This window comes from Octopus sinensis, linkage group LG8 (assembly GCF_006345805.1).
Source record: "Octopus sinensis linkage group LG8, ASM634580v1, whole genome shotgun sequence".
Classification (NCBI taxonomy): domain Eukaryota; kingdom Metazoa; phylum Mollusca; class Cephalopoda; order Octopoda; family Octopodidae; genus Octopus; species Octopus sinensis.
Genome location: NC_043004.1, coordinates 37,875,160 through 37,899,686, shown reverse-complemented (window position 1 = coordinate 37,899,686; position 24,527 = coordinate 37,875,160). Strand labels below are relative to the sequence as shown.

General features: G+C 37.7%; 1 protein-coding gene across 1 annotated transcript; it reads right to left on the bottom strand.

Annotated features, from left to right (window-relative positions):
• Positions 1-13,427: 13,427 nt before the first annotated feature.
• LOC115215134 (28S ribosomal protein S6, mitochondrial) lies at positions 13,428-24,182 on the bottom strand. The gene is made up of 3 exons (XM_029784306.2): positions 24,046-24,182; positions 18,814-18,953; positions 13,428-13,959 (listed from the first exon to the last, which is right to left on the bottom strand). Exons 1-3 carry the CDS (start codon positions 24,091-24,093, stop codon positions 13,704-13,706), a joined length of 444 nt encoding a protein of 147 aa, XP_029640166.1. The 5' UTR covers positions 24,094-24,182; the 3' UTR covers positions 13,428-13,703.
• Between the last annotated feature and the right edge of the window lie 345 nt (positions 24,183-24,527).

The window sequence follows — 24,527 nt, the reverse complement described above, 5'->3', positions numbered from 1 at the left end:
ATGTATATATGTGTGTGTATGAGTATATATATATATATATATATATATATATATATATGTACACACACACACGTATATATACATATATAAGTACATATATACGTAAACATAAGCATATCCATACGTGTGTGTGTGTGTGTGTTTGTGTGTGTGTGTGTTTGTGTGTGCGTGTTTGTGTGTGTGTTTGTGTGTGTGTGTGTGTGTTTGTGTGTGTGTCTGTGTGTGTGTGTGTGTGTGTGTGTGTGTGTGAAGGTCTGTGCACTGAAACAATATATTGTTGCTGGAGTGCTTTATGAGACAGTATACTCATATTTTATATTCAATATGATATGTCTTATTTTCCCAGTATTTTTTCTCTCTCACCCCCCCCCCCACCCAACAGGAGACTCAAGTTACAGTCCCGAAATATTTACAATTATTCGTAAATTTTCGCTCAACCCTTTCGTTTATTACACTCGATTAAGATAAATTCTGACACCTTCTGCTGAATTTATTATGTTCTAGCTTAAAAACCGCACGCCGAAATATTTACAATTATCGTATTATTAAAACCGCACTACGAAATATTTACAATTATTCGTAAATTTTCGCTCAACCCTTTCGTTTATTACACTCGATTAAGATAAATTCTGACATCTTCTGCTGAATTTATTATGTACTAGCTTAAAAACCGCACTCCGAAATATTTACAATTATCGTATTATTAAAACCGCACTACGAAATATTTACAATTATTCGTAAATTTTCGCTCAACCCTTTCGTTTATTACACTCGATTAAGATAAATTCTGACATATTCTGCTGAATTTATTATGTACTAGCTTAAAAACCGCACTCCGAAATATTTACAATTATCGTATTATTAAAACCGCACTCCGAAATATTTACAATTATCGTATTATTAAAACCGCACTACGAAATATTTACAATTATTCGTAAATTTTCGCTCAACCCTTCCGTTTATTACACTCGATTAAGATAAATTCTGACATCTTCTGCTGAATTTATTATGTACTAGCTTAAAAACCGCACTCCGAAATATTTACAATTATCGTATTATTAAAACCGCACTCCGAAATATTTACAATTATCGTATTATTAAAACCGCACTCCGAAATATTTACAATTATCGTATTATTAAAACCGCACTACGAAATATTTACAATTATTCGTAAATTTTCGCTCAACCCTTCCGTTTATTACACTCGATTAAGATAAATTCTGACATCTTCTGCTGAATTTATTATGTACTAGCTTAAAAACCGCACTCCGAAATATTTACAATTATCGTATTATTAAAACCGCACTCCGAAATATTTACAATTATCGTATTATTAAAACCGCACTCCGAAATATTTACAATTATCGTATTATTAAAACCGCACTACGAAATATTTACAATTATCGTATTATTAAAACCGCACTCCGAAATATTTACAATTATCGTATTATTAAAACCGCACTCCGAAATATTTACAATTATCGTATTATTAAAACCGCACTCCGAAATATTTACAATTATCGTATTATTAAAACCGCACTCCGAAATATTTACAATTATTCGTAAATTTTCGCTCAACCCTTTCGTTTATTACACTCGATTAAGATAAATTCTGCTGAATTTATTATGTACTAGCTTAAAAACCGCACTCCGTGCGGATTTTTAAGCTAGCTCCTGCGGCGGGATAATTGGGCCTGTGGCCCAAAACTAAAGCGAGCAATAATAATAAAGCATTTATTGGTACCCTACCAATATGATATTGCTTTAAATTCAGTTTAAATAAAAATGTTATAAGTTCATAAATTTGGGGAGTTCTTTTAAAATTTGAATTTTCAATTGCTAGCACATAACAAATCTTCATCCTGACGTGATCCCAATGCAGGATATTTAAGAACCAAGTGAAGGGCAAATTTTCAATTCTGGGCTCATCCTGATTCCAAAAAGGTATAATATGTCTATGTAGAGCAAATGTAGACTGAGATACAGGGGTCCCGGACGGCCAGACAGAATTTCGAATTTATTATTGTAGATGACAATCGCTCAGGATTTTGTCCTATGTGACCGGTCATCTTGTTCTTCGACCATGGGGGTGATGTGCTTGTTTGGCTAGCCTGGAGATGTGTCATGCTTTTCTTCCAGTTTTTCACAACTGAAAACCTATGTCGCAGCGCCAAAACATTCATTATTATTATTATAATTATTATTATTATTATTATTATTATTATTATTATTATATTATTATTATTATTATTATTACTGAGTGAGAGAGCAGTCCATGCCATCAAAGTGACACTGGGGTAAAATATACGAAACCCAGTATACCCATCATGACTACCCGTCTCATAAGGGTACACTAGGCACATGCATCACAACCATATGTGCGCGACATGGTGACCTCATAACAAGATAAACAGCACATCACCTTGCAGGTGGGGCCCAGTTAGAATTTTCATCTAGCTCAAAAGATCCATGAATAAGGGTTGTTTAAGGATGTTTAAGGAAATACCCATGTTTCCAGAGGTGAATTATTCAAACCCCAAAGAATCCTTCTCAACACATGGCTATGATCCCCCCCACTACTTCTACCTGTAATTAGAGATGCACATATCGTCAGCCACTAAGGAACATGCTCAACTGGTTAAGGTCGAACAACTGACAAGCAAATCTGTGGTATTGAGCAGAATATTTGCTGTAGCCCATCTTTTATACCAAGACAAAACAATGTAAATGATAACACTTCCAATCAGTTAAGATCAGAAGCCATGAGAGCCACTGCCTGGTATTGCATCAGGGCATTATTGAGCAGAATATTTGCTGTAGCCCACCTTTTATACCAAGACAAAACAATGTACATGATAACACTTCCAATCAGTTAAGATCAGAAGCCACGAAAGACACTGCCTGGTACTGCATCAGGGCATTCATTATCATTATTATTATTAGTAGTAGTAGTAGTAGTAGTAGTAGTAGTAGTAGTAGTAGTAGTAGTAGTAGTAGTAGTAGTAGTAGTAGTAGTAAAATTTATTCACAATTCCATACAAACAAAAAGTATAGTATAGAACAAAAAAAAATCATATAATTGATACAACCAAAAGATAATAATCAGTTATTTGTCTTAAAGTATTCTGAAAAATATATGTGCTTTTTTATTTGTTACGAAATTATATGTAATATATAATTATATATAATATATGGTAACATATAATCAAATGACAGTTTTATATTGGCTGGCAATAAATTCAAGGAGCGTTCGGTGTTATACTGAAAAGTTTGACTAAATGGTTGGTTGTTGAAGGGACAAAAAGGGACAATCGCTGAATTAGAACTGAGATTATGTAGCACAAAGGTTGTAGGACATAAGCTGAACTTAAGAAGGTCAATTCAAATATTTTTGTGTAAAGCCAAACACACTTATGAACAATAACTCATATTTGAATTTTATTATAAAATGAAGTTTTAATCAATACTGATGTAACCATGTTCTCATTTGCATGGTATTTTAACAGAGTAAAAACAAATATTTTCAATGATTTGGAGTTTTTCTCAAATTTATCTTGTTGTAATCAATATAGCATTGCAACTAGGTATTTTGCATGTTTCTTTGACATTTTCTACGCGAGTGGAACAAATAATTCTAGTGGATATTCATATGTGATCTGTGAATATTTTCTATGTGATCAAGTATATAACAATTTTTTTTTTATAGTTGAATGTCTTAATTTGCTAAAGTTTATTTAGACAAAATAGTTTTGTCTTTTTTCTTTTTTTTTTTTTTGGAGAATTAATTTTGCAAAAAAAAAATCCACATCCTTTCTACTGGAAACACAAGGCCTCGAATTTGGTGGAGGAGTGATTAAATCGATTACACCGGCCCCAGTGCGTAAATGTACTTATTTAATCGACCCCGAAATGCAAAGTCGACCCCGGCGGAATTTGAACTCAGAACGTAGCGACGGGCGAAATATCGCTAAGTATTTCGTCCTGCGTGCTAACGACTCTGCCAGCTCCACATCCGTTACACATTAAAGTAATCTTTGCTGTAGTTAGGTGGTAGATTGAAAACTGTTATATTCTCGGCTTGAATTACTATTTAACTACTATAGTATAAATATCAGACTGTGAGTTCAACTTCTGCAACATGGAAAAGAATGAAAAACTGATACAGAATTTATTATCGTTATATTTAAACGTTCCTTAATTTTCTACACTTTTACAAATATTTGATTAAAACCTAATAGCCTGTTATATGGTAAGGGAGGGGGTTCCATCAACTTGCCGCTTTCGTATTGTACCAGTCATGTTGTCGAATCAATACGAACAAGAGAGAAGTCAGCCCAAAGCTATACTGTGCAGTGTTTCTCTTTTTATATCCTGTTTCAAAACTCTAAGAAATGCCAATAAGAAGGATTTGTGGGTTAATGAATTTGATTAAATTTCATTTCCGGGTTAAAGAATTTGGATTTATTGCTAAACATAGAAAATATAACTTCCATGATTTTTGTGCGCAATTCTGTTATGACGTGGAAATTACCAGTGAGGTAAAATGTACAGCTGAACGCCATACGACACGAGTAAATATTAAATTAATACTCATGTTGTTGATATTTCATCGCTGTCATCATTTTTCTCTACCACTCAACTAATTCGAGGACCAAATTAGAACTGTAGAACTGTGATGTTTATCATGCTGTGAAGTATCATCAATCATTAAGAAATGTTGATTGTGAAGTAAAAGTTGACAAAGAAATATAAAATGGATCGTCGAAAATGGAAAACTGTAACTTATGGGAAAACTAAAGCAAAAGTTCTATGCGAGAATATTTTGTCATTATATTTTATATAGTGGAGGTATATGGCCTAGTGATTAGAGCAGCGGACTCGCGGTCGAGGGATCGCGGGTTCGAATCTCAGACCGGGTGATGTGTGTGTTTGTGAGTGAAACACCTAATCTCCACGCGGCTCCGGCAGAAGGTAAAGGCGAACTTCTGCTGACTCTTTCGCCACAGCTTTCTCTTGCAGCTCACCTGCAACAGACCACCGTCCAGGTGGGGAACCTATACGCCAAGGAAACCGGGAAACCGGCCCTATGAGCCAGGCGTGGCTCGAGAAGGAACAAGCATATTTTATACAAATGCATGTGGAAATTATTAAAGAACATCGTTTGCCCTTTTTAGCTGCAACTGTTTCTTCAAACAAACGTGCAACAAAGTGTTTCCTAATAATTCTGAGACATTTTAATTGCGAGAAGGGAGTGCAGTGTGTGTTATTTGATTTCTGCAGTAATAACAATGAATCATCCGAGAAAATAGTAAATCAACTGCTAATGAAACTTGAAACATCTGGTCTAGATCTGAAAAAATGTCTTCTTTACTCTCTTTTACTTGTTTCAGTCATTTGACTGCGGCCATGCTGGAGCACCGCCTTTAGTCGAGCAAATCGACCCCATGACTTATTCTTTGTAAGCCCAGTACTTATTCTATCGGTCTTTTTTGCCGAACCGCTAAGTGACGGAGACGTAAACACACCAGCATCGGTTGTCAAGCAATGCTAGGGAGACAAACACACAAACACACACACACACACACACACACACACCACACACACACACACACACACACACACATATATATATATATATATATATATATATATATATATATATATATGTACATATATACGACAGGCTTCTTTCAGTTTCCGTCTACCAAATCCACTCACAAGGCATTGGTCGGCCCGGGGCTATAGCAGAAGACACTTGCCCAAGATGCCACGCAGTGGGACTGAACCCGGAACCATGTGGTTGGTTAGCAAGCTACTTACCACACAGCCACTCCTGCGCCTTCTGTTTACATACAGTGTACAATGCAGGTGTAAACTATGGAAATCATAACAATGTTTATCAAACATTAAAAATGTCATTAAACCGTTATTTTTGCAAATTTTCTAGCACGAATTCTGAGACAAAGTTAAACCTGTGACTTTCAAGATATTGATATGGATGAAAAAGGGCCATAAATTTTGGAGAATTCTGAGACAGTTGAACCTGTAACCTTCAAGATATTTATATGGATAAATTATACAATGAGTATGAGATTATCAAACCAATCATGTAACAAAATTTGTTGTAGAAAAATTGATATTTTATGTTGAAAACGCTATGTTCAAAGTGTACAATCATATCAGCATCTCAGCTAAAAGCACAGCACATTCAAAAAATTCTGTGAATTCATCGATGTTGATAGTTGTAGTTTAATATGCCATGCTGTAACTAAATGGCTCTTTTTACCATCTATTGACAGAATACTTTACTACTGAGAAGTATTAGATGGTTATTTTCAGAATGTACGTGAGGAAGAATGCCCCATGGTTACTATCAGAGTGCTTTGGGAATAAAGAAAATACTTGTGAATTGTCGGAGATTTATTTCTTTTGCCTGAGTTACTCGCGCTTCAATTGCTCTCAGACGCTTTTGAAGAACTAGAAGCCAAGCCATTCGGCTTAATTTCAGTATTTAAACTAATGGCTCAACTGAAAAGCGAATTTTACTTTTGTGTGCGTTTATATTGGGTTGTCCGGAAAGTTCGTGCCGATTTATTGTAGCTTACCTTTCGGCTTATTTTAGAACATGGTTGAGTCCATAAAATAGGATTTGACTGCACCTCTACTAAGAGCACAGTTTAAGCTATCTTTTCGTGGAAGAAGGTTTATGTTCTTACAAACTGTGTTAATTCTGTAACCCTTTAAAATGGAAGATAAGAAAGTTCATTTTCAGCATTTGATGCTTTGGGAACCAGACAAAAATTGCTGCAACTCAGCTGAGATGTGTTACCCCACCCTCCATATTCACCATTTATATTTTCGGATTTCCACTTATTCAGGTCTCTGCAGAATAGTCTTAATTGTAAAAATTTCAATTCCTTGGATGACGTAAAAAGATACCTTGATGAATTCTTTGCCATGAAACCACCTCAATTCTGGGAAGAGGGTATTTTCAAGTTAAAGGGAAGATGGAAACGCATTGTACAACAAAATGGTTCATATTTGGTTGATTAAAAATGTAATGGCAAGTATTTATTGACCTTTTTCTTTCCTTTAAAAATCGGCACGAACTTTCCGGACAACCCAATAGTTTTGCAGTGAGTAGCAAGCTTTAGCTAGTTTTCACCTGATGTAGCTAAGGAATGAGAAACAGATTTTTATCGTTGTCTATGAAATAGCCATAAACTACTTAAGCGATAGACGTGATTTCTCTGGAACACCGAAACTTAGCTTGAACAAGGGCCATAAATTTTGGAGAACTCTGAAACGCAGTTAAACATGTAACCTTCAAGATATTGATATGGGTGGATTATACGAGGAGTGTGAGACTGTCAAAGCAATAATCAATACTCCCTCCTGAGATAAAAAGTCATAGTGAAGAACGTTATCTTGGACTATTTGGTAAAACTGAGGTACTTTTTACAAACCAGAAGGTAAGTTGTTGTATCAGTTATGAGCAACCTGCCGCTTTCTGAATGGCACGCCTGATGAAAATTTACCTTGAATGTATTCACAGTGTAGCCAATCTGATGATGAGCCATGTCTCATGTAGCCCCTAAAGGTTACCTATGCCCAGGGCTTGATTAAAACGCATAGAGACCCTAATCACTTAAAAGATTTTGGTACTCCCATATCTCTCTTTACTCTTTTACTCTTTTACTTGTTTCAGTCATTTGACTGCAGCCATGCTGGAGCACCGCCTTTTAGTCGAGCAAATCGACCCCAGGACTTATTCTTTGGAAGCCTAGTACTTATTCAATCGGTCTCTTTTGCCGAACCGTTAAGTTAAGGGGACGTAAACACACCAGCGTCGGTTGTCAAGCGATGTTGGGGGGATAAACACAGACACACAAACATATACACATACATACAGACAGACAGACATACAGACAGACAGACAGACAGACAGACAGATAGACAGACAGACAGACAGATAGATAGATAGATAGATAGATAGATAGATAGATAGATAGATAGATAGATAGATAGATAGATAGATAGATAGATAGATAGATACGACGGGCTTCTTTCAGTTTCCGTCTACCAAATCCACTCACAAGGCTTTGGTCAGCCCGAGGCTGTAGTAGAAGACACTTGCCCAAGGTGTCACACAGCGGGAATGAACCCGGAACCATGTGGTTGGTAAGCAAGCTACTTACCACACAGCCACTACAAACATTAATAAACCATAATATAAATTTTCGCAAAATAAAACTAACCGTAACATAGAAAATAATATTTATTTTTGTATGCTTCCACTTGGATTATATTTGAAAAGTTTTCTCCTACTTTTTTTAATTGCAAAATCATTGATCAGATCCTAATTATGAGCACTTAGAAATTATATTTCCATCATCAAATCGAATATTATTTTAACAAGTTTTAAAGTGATTTCTTTTGTGCCGTACACCATTTACTATTTCTGTGTTACTTCCTGCCCTTTGTGTCCTAACCACGTGCTCATTTTGTTTAATGATTAATCCAATGCTGCCTATGACTGGTTTATATTAATCCAATGCTGCCTATGACTGGTTTATATCTTCTCACACGGATGTCTACACTGAACGAATGTTTTTCAATGATGACCTCAGCTTGAAGAAACTAAAGAAACTATCTGCAATTGATTCAGTCGAAGTAGAGCATCAAATACGTAATAACTTCTTAGAAACGCCCAGTTGTGTACAAAAACTTTTTGTCCAATAGAAAACTCGAGGCGATGGCAAGTACGTAAATGGCGACTATAAATATGTAAATGAAAACTGATGAAAAGAAATTTCAATTTACCAGCAGTGACCAGGATTGTAAAGATATTCAAATCAATAAATTATTGAATAGCAAAAACAGAACTGGGATCTTTTCGGTTTGAACGGCAGTTTTTAACATAATTTCTAGGTAACTAAAAATGTTTAAACTTCGTATACTGGTAGAATGTGTTTATAAAACATCTTTTTCTCTTGGTTTTATTGAGAAAATTCTATTGTTTGTAAGATATTTGTTGTTGTTTTTTTCTTCAATTTCTGCAATTTCAACCAATCACTGACGTCTATTGAGGTAAAAAAAAACATTCTGTGCCGTATGAATATGTCCCTCGTTTAAGAAACAGATTGGGTTTATTTACATTTGTGAAGAAAAAAAGATACCCCATCCCTAACTCTAAAACAGATAGAAATGCAATAGATCGATACTAGGGTCATAATTATGGGTGACAATTTCATATGACACCGCAAGAAAAAACTGCCGTTCAAACCGAAAAGATCCACAGAACTGGAGAAAATAATTCATTAATGACTGAAAAGTGAGGTTTGCATATATGCGTGTGTGTGTGTGTCTGCGTGTGTCTGCGTGTGTGTGTGTGCGTGCTTGTGTATGTACGTGTATGTGTGCGCGCGCGTGTGTGTATGGTGCATTTTAGAAAAGCAAGTAAGGAGTCGATATCCTCCACCATGATCACTACAAAAACGGGAGACTGTTTTAGCCGAAGACTGGACAAAAATTCCTTTGGGGACAATTCAAACTTTGTATGAGTCCATACCTCATAGAATTCAAGCTGTAATTACTGCCATGTGGTTGGAAAGTAAACTCATTACCAAATAGCCCTGCCTGTGCCTATATATACTTTGTTGAAGTAAATCATTTACTCTTTTACTTGTGGCCATGTTGGGGCACTGCCCCGTTGATATTACTACACCTTTATTAATTCTCTTTTAATAGTTCGCATTTGGTAAATGAGGGAGATTGATGTTGTTACCCTCATTGGCATTTCCTACTGGAACTCTGGACAGTAGGAGACCCCATTCTGTTTTGAAGACTTCTACATCTACCCCATGTTGATCTCTCAAAATCTTTCAGATTGATATTAAAGAACTGTGGGACCTTGACTCTCCAGCTGTTGCAGTGCCTGGTCCTATATTTTCATGGCAATAGTGGAATCGTGTATGTATGTGCGTCTGTCCATCCGTCCATCCATCCTTCCTTTCTATTCCTTGATCTGTTTCTTTATTGCCCACAAGGGCCTAAACGTAGATGGAACCAAACAAGGACAGACAAACGGATTAAGTCGATTACATCGACCCCAGTACGTAACTGGTACTTAATTTATTGACCCCGAAAGGATGAAAGGCAGAGTCGACCTCGGCGGAATTTGAACTCAGAACGTAGCGACGGGCGAAATACCGCGAAGCACTTCGCCCGGCGTGCTAACGTCTCTGCCAGCTCGCCGCCTATTCCTTGATCGTGGGGTCATTGGGCTTTCATTGATGACGTTGCAACCAGATTTCATCACATCACTTGGTCTTCTGCTCCTCTCTGTGAGATGACAAATTTGAGTCTTGTCCATGTTTTAATGTTAATCTGGTCATTGACCAACACAGTATGGGTTCCGGTCGAGGTTTTTTTTTTTTCTTATCATGAACGTATCATGGGCAAGTTAGCTTAGTGGCACTCATTCCTCTCTAAACTGTTAACCACAACTGCATGCGTCTGCTTTAGGCACACCTTAGCCCCAACATTAGGCCGTGGACCTAAGCTGGTTCCTCCGCCCTAATTGTTCCTTGGGAAGCCTTACCTAGACTCCTTCGCCAACTTGTCTAATTTTGATCAGTGAGAATGTAACTCATTGTATAGCTAAGGTATTCCTGTATATTTGTGTGTGCGCTCACACACACACACACCTACTTATTACTTGTTGCGTACTTAAGAAGTGTGGTACAACCTTGAGTTATGTCCCTTCTTGTTAAGTTCAGCTTGCTTATGTCCCTTACTAGATCAATTTAATAAATAAAATATTAAAAAGATTGTTGTAATTAACTACAAAACTGATGGTGCTCACCCAGAACAGCCAGTTCAATGACTAAAACCAATTATAGATTAATACTGAAGGGATTTGCAATAGAGTTATGCAGGATCTAAAGGACAATTCCACATATTTTTCACAGTTCTGAATCCATACCCTACTAGAATTAACTTTTGTTTCACATACTCTTAGCTTTATAAAATAAGTACAAATAAGTACCAGACAGATACAGTGCTAGTTCAGATGATTATACATCTCCCATCAAAATTAATCTATGGAATACTATGATATAATAAATCTACAGTTTATGATTTACAGACATTCTGACCAAGTACAAGGCCAATTCTAAAGGAAGCAGTAAAATTTGATAAATTACTATAGTATTTCTTATTTCGTTTTTGGATTTGGTTTGCGAGATTCTTTATGTGAGTTCGTGTGTTGAAGCATACTCTGTTGTGTCTGGGGAGAGTATAGTATTTCTCTTTATAATGTAGACACTTTTCCATGCTTCTAAGGGTCATGCAGATTTTCTACAACCAGATGCCCCTACTGCTGCCAACCCTCACCAGTTTCCAAGCAAGCTAATATTTCCCCATAGGCAGACATATATATATATATCATCATCTTCATCATCATCGTCATCATTATCATCACAATTTGATGTCCGTTTTTCATGCTAGCATGGGTTGGAAAGTTTGACAAGTACTAGTGAGGCTAGAGGCCACACCAAGCTCCATTGTCTGTTCTGACATGGCTTTTACAGCTGGATGCCCTTCCTAGTGTCAACCATTTCACAGAGTGTACTGGGTGCTTTTTATGACACCAACACCAGTACGTTTTATGTAACACCTTCACTATACATACATATATATCACCTTGATCACCTTGACCGACCAGTCCATCGGGCGTCCATTTGACACCGCTGGTCACAGCACACTGTCCACTCCTCTCTGGTTCGCGCCTTCCTCATCTACGTGATCCCAATCGCTCTCCTGAAATCGTAACTCCACTGTTGTGGAGGCCTTCTGAGTGGTCGTTTCCGCTCGCATAAGTACCACTCAACGACTGCGCAGGTCCACCAATTATCAGTGAGTCGGGCGACGTGTCCAGCCCATCAAAACTTACTGCGTGTATATTCTACGATAACATCCCTCACACCAGAATTCTCTCTGATGACCTCACTACTGATGTGCTCTCTCAACGAGATTCCAAGCATTGACCTCCTTTGAGCCATTACCAATCTTTGTTCTTCTCTTTGTTGTAGGCCATGTTTCACTACCATATGATAAGACTTCTCCCGTTTCATTATATATATATGATGGTCAGGTCATCTCTCACGCATGAGAGAAATCTGAATTCCAAAGTAACTTCTCTTTGGACAATTCCCAATAAGACAAAAAAAAAAGACAATCTGAAGCAATGCAACATTCCCTTTTCTTCCTGGGAATACAAAGCATCAGAATACAGGACCTGGCACCAGCCCTGCTTCTTCTCAGTGCAATGATTTGAGCAAAGCCAGCTCCAACATAGGGACCAACTTCATGCAAACATGAAGGCACACTGGCAAAACACTGCTCCTCTAAATAAAAACCTTACCTGTCATTGTGGTTTTGTGGCACAGAGCAAAGCAGGCTTTGCAGTCCACTCAAGAAAATACATAGTAAATGAACCACAATCACTCAAGCAAACTGAGTCCTCAATTTGTTCCCTTTGCCAAAAGGTTTGCAAGGCACCAGCAAGCCTCAAAAGAAAAGTGTCCATTGAACGTGACTACCACTTCATTTTACTGAAGCCTCGTTAGTTGTTCATGAGGAGAGAATCCATTATATATATATATGTGTGTGTGTGTGTGTGTGTATGTATGTGTGTATAAATATATATATATATATATATATATATGTATGTGTATGTGTGTGTTACTGACTCCTTATTTTGATATCAAGTGATGGTTGTGAGTGTTACACCCTAATGCAAGTGGTGTCGTTCATTTTCACTCTTCTGTTAAAACGTCTGGCCAAGGGGAAAATTTACCTTACTTAAAAAACAAGCAAGATTTGGCAACAGAAAGGGCATCTGACCATAAAAAATTTGCTCCAATGAATTTCATCAGGCCATGCAAGCATGAAAAGAGGACATTAAAACAATGATGATGAGTGATGAGTATAAGTATCAAGCACTGCACTATGTAATGTGTCCTTCCATTTTACAATGTCCATACAGTCTAATATGAGAAAGATTCAGCTACTATTTCTAACAGGGAGCAAGTACATAATCTTATTTGTTGGCTCATTAAAAGGTCTTTAACTCATTAGCATTCAGATTATTCTGTCAAATGCGACGCTTATTTATTCACATTATTTGAAGTTAATCATGCATTATTTCACAGCTTCAAGATTTCAATGATGTGATTGCTTATTTTAAGAATGACATTATAGGGTATGTGTGAAATACCAGATCTGCCTAGTTTAAATGTAAAACAGGTAGAATATTTGGGCCAGATATGGCTGGTTTAAAATATTTAAAGGGTTAAGGATAAAAAAATTTACATAAAATGCCAAATGCAAAACAGTTACATAATAAATAAATGCAAATAATCATTAATAAAAAACCAACAATTTTATTTCTTTTCTGTTAAAACTGGTTGGTGAAGGTAAATGTCTTGAAACCAGTTCATTTAGTTATCTCTGGTACACAAAAATGTACAGAGATGTATCCAAATATGTACAGATACTCATCTCTAATAAATAAGAATTCCTTCAAAGCTATGTATAGTTGTATAGAATCAGGTATCTTGCAGCACTATTTACAAAACAGCATGAAGGACTCATAGAATCCACAATACAAAAAAGAAAAAAAAAGCAGTTTCTTAATTTCAGTTTAATGCTGCAGGTGGGTCATTCCTCTTTCGAGATATCTTCAAACGTTTCAAAACTCTTGTTCGCCAAACTCGCTTTTCATGATCAGGATTGGGCAGTTCTCCAAACACACATGGGCCATATTCACAAGGGCGTAAATGTTCCTCTTTTTTGAGAATTATTCCTGGCCTCACGATATCAACATCACGTTGTAGATACTCACTTAAGTCAACAATTTTGTCTGTTGGACTGTCAAAATTAATCAAGAAATACCTGGAAAGAAGAAAAGTAACATATACATACAAGAACACAAAGAATTCTTTAATCTAAGTTACCAAACAATACAAAAAGTAAACAGAGATAGTGATTTTATGAGTTTGTGGCTGTTTGGCTTAGTCTGCTTCCTAACCACATGATTTCTGGTTCAGTCCCACAGCATAGCACCTTGGACAGGTGAACTCAAAAGCATAAAAATATTTTCAATCTTGTTCGCTTTCAACAGCAAGGAGCATAAAAGTTACAATTGTTGGGCCCCACTATTACTTAGGATCTATCCCTGGCAAAAGTATGTCTTCACACAGCTAACATCATATCCCAAAACTAGCCTTGCTCTTTTGGGCCAGAAAATATTTCACTCATCACCAGTAATTATTGATAATTTACAAAACTCAGATGAAGTAGAGTACTGCCCTCACATTTGGGACAATGCTGCTACTGCTGCTGCTACACAGAAGACATCCCAGTTTGCATCAAGAAAAGGGTCATACAAACGATCAGCACAGTTATTCACAGACACAGCCAACATCTGACTCACAGATAAGCAGTCGCTTTTCTTCATCTTTTCTACCTTTACAAAAATATGCTCAGCTTGTTGGAAGTAAGTGGACTCATACCATCTCCACGCAAATAATTCCTGCCCATTTTGTCTCTTTTCCTTTCATCACCTCACTACCTTCTGTAGAGTGGCTGGCGTTAAGAAACGGCATCCATCTGCAGCAAAGCAAACATTAGAGATCATCAAAGCCCTCAAACTAGCCGGATCCTGTCAAACCATCCAACCCATGCCAGCATGGAACACTTTGCCAGACAATAAATGATGATGATGATGATGATGATGGTGAAGATGATGATGATGATGATAATGATGACGACGACGATGAAGGCACTTGTCATTATTATGTCAGGCCTTAACTTCCCAGAATGTCAGCCTTCTGGAGAACGGGTGGAAGTCTTTCCGCCAGGCGAAATGCTTAGCGGTATTTCGTCTGCCGTTACGCTCTGAGTTCAAATTCCGCCGTGGTCGACTTTGCCTTCCATCCTTTCGGGGATCGATAAATTAAGTACCAGTTACGCACTGGGGTCGATATAATCGACTTAATCCGTTCGTCTGTCCTTGTTTGTCCTCTCTGTGTTTAGCCCCTTGCGGGTAGTAAAGAAATAGGCATTTCGTCTGTCTTTACATTCTAAGTTCAAATTCCGCAGAACTTGACTTTGCCTTTCATCCTTTCGGGGTCGATAAATTAAGAACCAGTTGCGTACTGGAGTCGATCTAATCGACTGGCCCCCTCCCCCAAAATTTCGGGCCTTGTGCCTAAAGTGGAAAAGAATAGCTGGGTTGAACAATACTATCCGAGTATTTAACACCGAGTTGTGTCCCTTTAAAGCTAGAGCGACTTATATTTCGCTTAAAAACAGTATCTAGAGTCTGATGTTGCTAAACTATAGAATACGTTAAAGCGGGTTTGATGAGCAAATGAAAATAGACTAAAGCAACATATTACACGCTCACAGTGAATTCACTAGTTATAATATTACTACTATAATTTTCAGGTCTTCAAAACCAGGTAAACAAATCCTGACTTGTTGGTGAATTACCTCCCTTGATAGAGTATCTTTTTTTTTTACCTTAATGTTGATTTGTGTTTCAGAAATGACCTTTCTTTTTCATCTCTCTCTTACTCTTTTACTTGTTTCTGTCATTTGACTGCGGCCATGCTGGAGCACCGCCTTTAGTCGAGCAAATCAACCCCAGGACTTATTCTTTGTAAACCTAGTACTTATTCTATCGGTCTCTTTTGCCGAACCGCTAAGTAACGGGGACGTAAACTCACCAGCATCGGTTGTCAGGCGATGTTGGCAGGCGATGTTGGGGGGCAAACACAGACACACAAACACACACATACATATATATACATATATATACATATATACGACGTGCTTCTTTCAGTTTCCGTCTACCAAATCCACTCACAAGGGCTTTGGTTGGCCCAATTCTATAGTAGAAGGCACTTGCCCAAGGTGCCACATAGTGGGACTGAACCCGGAACCATGTGGCTCGTAAGCAAGCTACTTACCACACAGCCACTTTTACACACACAAAGAGAGAGAGAAAGAGACTAAATTTATATGGTGAATAAAGAGTGTAAGCTGAAGACAATTTCGCTGCCACATCTAACAAGACTTCTGTGTTGGCTATAGTCACTATTTTTACATTTTCTCTTTCAACCTTAGAACTTACACAGATGTGCAATACAGTATTTTTCTGTACTGAACAATAAATCATACAACTTATCCGAGCAAAGAAACATCCTTATGTTCGGAGTTCAAATGCTGCTGAAGTCCACTTTGCCTTCGATCCTTTTAGGTCAATAAAATAGTTGATCACTGGCGTCAATGTAATTGACTCATCCCTCCTCAGAAAATTTCAGGCCTTGTGCCTATAAGAGAAAGCATATGGGAATCTAGCTAAAATGTCTGCTTATGGCAGCAGTCCTCAAATGGCTCCCCACAATGGACTTCTCAGTCATCTTCATCATTTAACGTCCGCTTGCCATGCTGTCATGGGTCGGACAGTTTGACAGGAGGAGGCTAGGCAGAAGACTGCACCAGGCTACTGTGTCTGTTTTGGCAGGTTTTTTTTTTAAAGTTGAATGCTATTCCTAACACCAACCACTTCTCTGAGTGGATGGAGTTTCTTTTTAGATGGCACCAGCAGTGAGGTGCAGGCTTTTGAAATGACAATTTAAGGCTTTAGACAACCCACACTAATACTTGTGCATCTTGAAAAATGCATCACTCATAATATTTTATGTGCAAAAATGATTGATAAAACAATGTAAGCAATAGTTTTCTGTATCTGTTATGAATTAGCTTGCCACATGGAGTACACTGACAATTTTTAAGTTTGCATGCACAATATTTGTGTGATCTTCAGCGTGACATCAATTAAAAAAGAATGAAAATCAAAGCTTAACCCTTTTGTTACCAACCCGGCCAAAACCGGCTCTGGCTCTGTAGTACAAATGTCTTGTTTTCATAAGTTTTGCATTAGAATAAACCACCAAACCTTAGTCACAATTTATATTCCTAACACTAGTTTAATGATAACTAAGTTATTTTACTAAATTCTTTGTTATATCTAAAGTAATTAAAAGAAACACAGAGCATCTCAACAGAAATACGGTAACAAAAGGGTTAAGGCTTTCAGCCATTTCTATCTCTTTCATTGTAAATATCCTATTACATGAATCCAAAGAGGCAGACGCTGACAAAATTCTATGTAACCCACATTTTACCGACTCTAGTATACCCTGAATTTTAGTTATATCTCATACACTTCCTTTTAGTTATATCTCATATGCTTCCTTTTAGTTATATCTCATACACTTCCTTCTATCAATTAATGAAGAGTAAGCTGTTATTTCCAACCATATCTCACTGTAGATGATACCATTCCTCACACTGCTTTAACATTTTTCATTTCATCAACATCATCATTTAACGTCCGTTTTCCATGCTAACATGGGTTGGACAGTTCGACCAGGGTCTGGGAAGCCAGGAGGCTGCACCAGTGCATGGACACTGACATTACACATCCAGCGGATCATGCTAGCTTCATTTCTTTTGAGCCTACGCATATCCTCTGCAGTCACAGCCCATGTTTCAATACCGTGAAGCATGGCAGTTCGCACAGATGCGTCATACAATCTACCTTTCACTCTGAGCGAGAGACCCTTTGTCGCCAGTAGGGGAAGAAGCTTCCTAAACTTTGCCCAGGCTATTCTTATTCTAGTGGTAACACTCTCTGATCATCCACCCCCAGCTACTAACTTGGTCACCTAGGTATCAGAAACTATCAAATAAATGCAACTCGGACATTGCATCCAAACATGTGCCGCTTCCACAAACGGAAACTTCTCAAAGTGTTTTTCAATTCAGACATGTGAACCTAGACTGTATCAAGAGAAGAATCATGCAAACAATCAGCACAGTTATTCACAGACACATCCAACTTCTGGCCAACAGATAAGCTGTCTCCTTTCTCTCCACCTTTCCTACCACTACAAAAATAGGTAAATGTCAGGGGTAAATGGATTCATACCATCTCCATTCAAGAATTCCTGCCTTATTTGTCTCTATCTCTTTAATTACACTCAGTACATTCTGTAATGTGGCTGGCATTAGGAACAGTAAAGAACAGACCTAATCACTATATTCATTGAGGATACACTTTTGCAGTACACTCTCCAATGTTGAAAGACTACCCAAATTTGTAGGACAGCACATTAATTTTAGACTGCATTTCATTAAAGGTCTTCTGGCTGATATTTTATAACACACTACATGTAACAACTGCTTCAGAAACATGCTATTTCTTCTCACTTCATAGACCTCCACTGTACATTTTTTACCCCTTCCATTCTTCTGCAAAGCCACAAACATCTGGAATCCCCTCCTTAAATACACAATTTTCTACAAGTGCAAACCACACTTACCTCATCGGTTTATGGGGCATATATAGATCATGTGTGCTGTTCCTCTTCTCCAATTAGCATTAACCCTTTAGCATTCAGATTACTTTGTCAAATGCAATGCTTAAGTATTCATGTCGTTTTGAATTAATCATGCATTATCTCATACCTTTGAGATTTTGATGATGTGATTGTTTATTTTTAAAATGACACTGTAGGGTAGGTGTAAAAGGCCAGATCTGACCAGTATGAAGATAAAATAGGTAGAATACTTAGGCCAGATATGGTCAGTTCAAATGCTAAAGGGTTAATGAGAGAATAAAGAAGTAAAATTTGATTCATATTATTTGTGAGTTTTAATAAACACCAATATTACCTTCCTTCATGGTGAATTTGTTGATGTTTCCTCATTATATATGGAAGTTGTTGCTGTCCCATGTTCTCCAGTGATCTGACGATTCCTTTCCTTTCCATTATGGCTTCACAACTCCTTCGTACGGTAGAATGGAGTTGTGACTGTAAAGTAAAGAAAAAAGAATATATAAGGGATCTTTTCGGTTTGAACAGCAGTTTTTTCTAGCGGTGTCATATGAAATTGTCACCCATAATTATGACCCTAGTATCGATCTATTGCATTTCAATCTGTTTTAGGGTTAGTTAGGATTAGGGTTAGAGGTGGGGGGAAGGGTATCTTTTTTTCTTCACGAATGTAAATAAACCCAATCTGTTTCTTAAACGAGGGACATATTCATACGGCACAGAATGTTTTTTTACCTCAATGGACGTCATTGATTGGTTGAAATTGCAGAAATTGAAGAAAAAAAACAACAAATATCTTACAAACTATGGAATTTTCTCAATAAAGCCAAGAGAAAAAGATGTTTTATAAACACATTCTACCAGTATACGAAGTTTAAAATTTTTTAGTTACCCAGAAATTATGTTAAAAACTGCCGTTCAAACCGAAAAGATCTTATATAAGCAATCATTTCATCAGTTTGAGCTCTCTTGTCTGCTACTCATCCAATTCCAAAAGACACGATTTCTAACAGAAGCACCAAGGTCCCAATGTTACAACGCAGGGAAAGGATATAGCTTAATATACCTACCAACATTTAACTGATAATTTACTGACTCTGGGAGCATGAAAGCAAAGTTAACCCAGTGCCACAGTTTCTAATTTCAGTAGAAGGCCAGTAATTTTGTCCTTATTGCCTGGCCTTGACTTCCCATCGTCCATACCTCTTCCTAAGGCATTCAACTAGAACGGTTCAAGAGACACATCAACAACATCAATCTTATCAGTTCAAATAGGCTCTGCAAAAACCACAAGCACAGCCTCGTCTTCTAGACCCAGCTAGTAGAACAAAAAATTCTCATTATCATGAGCTAGTTGATTACAACAACCAACTTGAGTTCTTGATTAACACTTTACTACATCAACCCCAAAAGGATGAAAAGTTGCCTAGAGGAGGATTTGAACTCAGAATGTAAGAAGCCAAAAGAAATACTGCAAGACATTTCCAAATGTATTAAGCACAAAGCCAGAAACTTAATAAAATGATGCAGTCTATTAAATATTGTTAAGCTCTCGGACAGCCATGGTTTAGCAGATTTATAGTCAAAGACTTTCAAACCATGGCCCTCCTGTCTTTAGGACTTCAATAAACAATTTGTCCTTCCCTTTTTAGTTGTCATTGTTGAATTTTTACAGATGTAGAGTGTGAATTAAGGGAGAGGTGGCTTCTATTTCTAGAAGGTAGAGGCTCCTTCATTAACTCTAATTTTTTGAGGTGGAGATGAAAATTTATACATAATTCTTTTTTAGAGCCCAAAACACAAGAAATTTTCATTTATGTCAAAGTCAGCTGTTTTCTCCTTGGATGCTAGTCACATCATTTCAACCATTGCACTTTCTGACCTTCTTCATAATGTTCTCAGAACACTATGTCATAATACTTGTCTCGTGGTCTCAGAATTCTTTATATCCATAAGAATTCTTTAAAACATCCATGGGGGTAACTTGATCCATTTACACATACGTTTCAAAATTTTCCAGGGACAAAACAACTTATCTTCAATTTCTCAAACTGACAGATTAATATTGGTTTCCAATTGTGGCACAAGGCCAGCAATTTCTGAGATGGGGATAAGTCAATTACATTGATCCCAGAACTCAATTGGCATTAATTTTATTAACCCCGAAAGGGTGAAAAGCAACGCTGACTTTAGCAGAATTTGAACTCAGGACATAAGGATGGACAACATTTGGCTTGCTAATGATTCTGCTAGTTTGCCACTTTAACTCATAAATTGATATTAAAAATTGATCAGCTATCTTGTTTAGTTATACTATCATACATTATTTCATTTATTTATGTGCCTTTTTCAAGCCTAGCCAGGTTCATGGGCCTGGTTTCTCGGTTTCTATGGCATAAGTGTTCCCCCCAGCTGGACGGGACGCCAGTCCATCACAGCGTTACTCAAGAAACAGGAAGAAAGAGTGAGAGAAAGTTGGGGCGAAAGAGTACAACAGGGGTTGCCACCACCCTCTGTCGGAGCCTCATGGAGCTTTTAGGTGTTTTCACTCAATAAACACACACAACACCCGGTCTGGGAATCGAAACTGCAATCCTCCGACCGCAAGTCTGCTGCCCTAATCACTGGGCCATTGTGCCTCCACACTATCATATATTAGCCTGAATAAATTCTAAATAACAACCACACAATGTTTAATTCAAAAAGTATATTTGCAGCATGTAACATACTGATACATTGGTACAAGTGTCCTTGTCTTGGTTGTCACAGTCACAAAATTTCAACCATTGTACCTTCTGGCCTTCTGCAAGCCTATCATAATGTCCTCGGAATTCTGATCAGAATCCTTTATAAATCTACAGCGAATATGTAGAGGAATGGTAGTGTGGTTAACAAGTTGGCTTCCTAACCACATGGCTCTGGATTCAAGCCCACCGTGTGGAACCTTGGGCAAGTGCCTTCTACTATCACCCCAGGTTAACCTAAATTTAATAAGTGGATCTGGTAGACAGAAACTGAATGAGACAGACGGTGGGCTGGCAGAAATGTTAGCATGCCAGGCAAAATGCTTAGCGCTATTTCGTCTGCCGCTACGTTCTGAGTTCAAATTCCGCCGAGGTTGACTATATCTATATATATATATATATATATATATATATATATATATAGTGTGTGTGAGTGTGTGTCCATGTCCTTCAACCAGTATTTAAAACAAAACCTAAAGTATTTATTTCCATTACCTGATTATGATGCAAGACAATCAAATAATGTATATAAAGGTTAAATGTCACACAGTCTGTGGACATCATTCCAATCCACGGATCTTTCAAACAATTGTATACTCAGGTATACTTTGATAAGAAAGAGGTGAGGGTTGGCAACAGAAAGAGTATCAAGACATAGAAAATCTGCCACCGCCCCCATCCTGCCAAATTCTGTCCAACCTATGCAAGCATGGAAAAGTGGATGTTAAAATGATTATGATGATGATAAGGGTGAACTGTATCCAATCTTGTCCATATAAGGCTTACTCTATTATTCTCCTACTTAAGGATATGGTCATGTACTACGGATGGATGAGGAGAGATGTGTGAAGAAGTGCTACTCCCAAAGTAGACCCAAGAAGACATGGTATGAGGTGGTCAAGCACGACCTTCGAACGTTGGGTCTCACAGAGGCAATGACGAAAGACCGAGTCCTCTGGAGATATGCTGTGACTGCGAAGACCTGACAAATGAAGTGAGTTCATGGCTCACAGGACAGCCTGCTGTGCTTACCTTGGATCGAAGGGCGACCTGCTGTGCTTGAGGAGACCTATTGAGTCAAGTATATCAACATCAAAATAAAAATCAAATGGAAATTGTAGTTGTGACACCCGTGCCGGTGGCACGTAAAAAATACCATCCGGACGTGGCCAATGCCAGCTTGACTGGCATCCGTGTTGGTGGCACGTAAAAAAGCACCAACCAATCGTGGACGTTGCCAGCCTCCTCTGGCCCCTGTGCCAGTGGCATGTAAAAAGCACCCACTCTCGGAGTGGTTGCCGTTAGGAAGGGCATCCAGCTGTAGAAACACTGCCGGATCAGACTGGAGCCTGGTGCAGCCTCCTGGCTTCCCAGACCTCAGTCGAACCGTCCAACCCATGCTAGCATGGAAAACGGACGTTAAATGATGATGATGATGATGATTAGGATGTTACCTAAACCTGAGTATAAATTGTTTGAAAGATCCATGGATTGGACTCACGTCCACAAACCGTGAGACATTTAACATTTATATTCATTATCCGATTGTCTCGTATCACAATTAAGTAATGAAAATTAACAACTTAAATTTTTTTTTTTAAACCGGTGGCAAGTTAAATGTTCTTTTTTCTTATTTAAAAACTCCAACTTCATGTTCATCGTTATGCTAAGCCCAATGAGTCGGTAATGAAAAGCTCAACGTATAAGAAGATGCTTTCACAGGTCATATAGCTCAGTGTTGTTCCTTCTCTACGATCTTGATTTTGCTTCACAAAGATAGGCGTCTTTCCTCCCCCATCTGAAATGATCAACCATGCCTGGTTTTTCAATCTCTCCAAGGTTTGCAGCTTTTGGATGCACCGCTAGCCTTACATTTTAAGGGGCAGTCGATCTAATCTTGCTAAACTTAGGTCAAAACCGTAATCAAAAATGAAACTAGCAACACCGTGGAGTGTAGAAAAATAATTTAGCTTTCCTTAATTAACAAACGAATAAGTAAATGTGTCGAAAAGTAAACACTTCGTCTGTTCTGTTTTACATGTGATGAACAGGACGTATTTCTCTGGCGTCCAGGCATCATATACTATACACATTCCTAATTTTCTTCAACCAGAGTAATTTGGGATTTATAAAAGAAAGGCTTTATTTTACGCATAACATATGAAACAGGGGTTATCTTAAAAGTCTGGAAACAAGCACAGTCGTAGGACAAACTTACGAAAATTCTTTGGACAGATAAAGGGTTACGTTACTCGACTCTCTTAACAGCTATACATCATTACACCTTGTAATATATATTTGGCTGTTTAGATTTAGTTTAACTTTTGATGTTAGTGACTTACATTTCTAGGAGGACAAGCGTGACTTTATCATTGACTAGTCACATTTTAACGAAAGAGAAAACATATGAAACAGGGGTTGTCTTAAAAGTCTGGAAACAAGCACAGACGTAGGACAAACTGACGAAAATTCTTTGGACAGATAAAGGGTTACGTTACTCGACTCTTAACAGCTATACATCATTACACCTTGTAATATATATTTGGCTGTTTAGATTTAGTTTAACTTTTGATGTTAGTGACTCACATTTCTAGCAGGTCAAGCGTGACTTTATCATTGACTAGTAACATTTTAACGAAAGAGAAGAATATTGCCAACCTTAAAAGGCCAGAAAGCACAGAGGTGGATATTGTTGAAGGGCTTAACGATTAAATAGGGGATGTGAGTTGATTATGAGAAATATTAGTAAACTAAAAGATAACATCATCATCTCTGACTATAGCTAGATACTCAATGAAACAATCTAACATAAATAGAATACTCACTCTATTTAATGCCGATCTCATAATTAAGAACAATTGATAGCCAGGCATGATTCCTCTCTACTTTGTTGATACGGTGGCCATGCAAGAACATGTGAAGTATGGTAGCACAAACAAGCTATAAAATTTATTTCATGACGGAACATGTCTCTTAATAGAAAATACGTAGAGCATATGATTTGATTTGATTTGATTTGATTTTATCTAGTTTCAGCTCATGAGCTGTGGCCATGCTGGGGCACCGCCATTTGGTGTTGCTACATAATTTTACTTCACGAATGCTTTTTAGGAATTGATATTTGGTGCATGAGGGAGTTTGATGCCGCTGCCCTCTTCTGCACCTCCTGCCGAGAAGTTGGCTCATCTGTGACACTTGACAGTAAGAGGTTCAGCTTTATTTTGAAGACACCTACGTCCATCCCATGCAGGTCTCTCAAGTCCTTCGGGAGGATATTGAAGAGCTGTGGTCCTCTGAAACCCAGGCT

What these genes read in the sequence shown, in the direction of transcription:
- LOC115215134 (XM_029784306.2), bottom strand. Translation starts at nt 24,093, where the DNA reads ATGCCTGGCTATCAATTGTTCTTAATTATGAGATCGGCATTAAATAGA. An exon ending in TGAGATCGGCATTAAATAGA is followed by an intron (nt 18,954 to 24,045) that starts GTGAGTATTCTA and finishes TTTACTTTACAG; the next exon opens with TCACAACTCCATTCTACCGT. An exon ending in CAAATTCACCATGAAGGAAG is followed by an intron (nt 13,960 to 18,813) that starts GTAATATTGGTG and finishes TCTTCTTTCCAG; the next exon opens with GTATTTCTTGATTAATTTTG.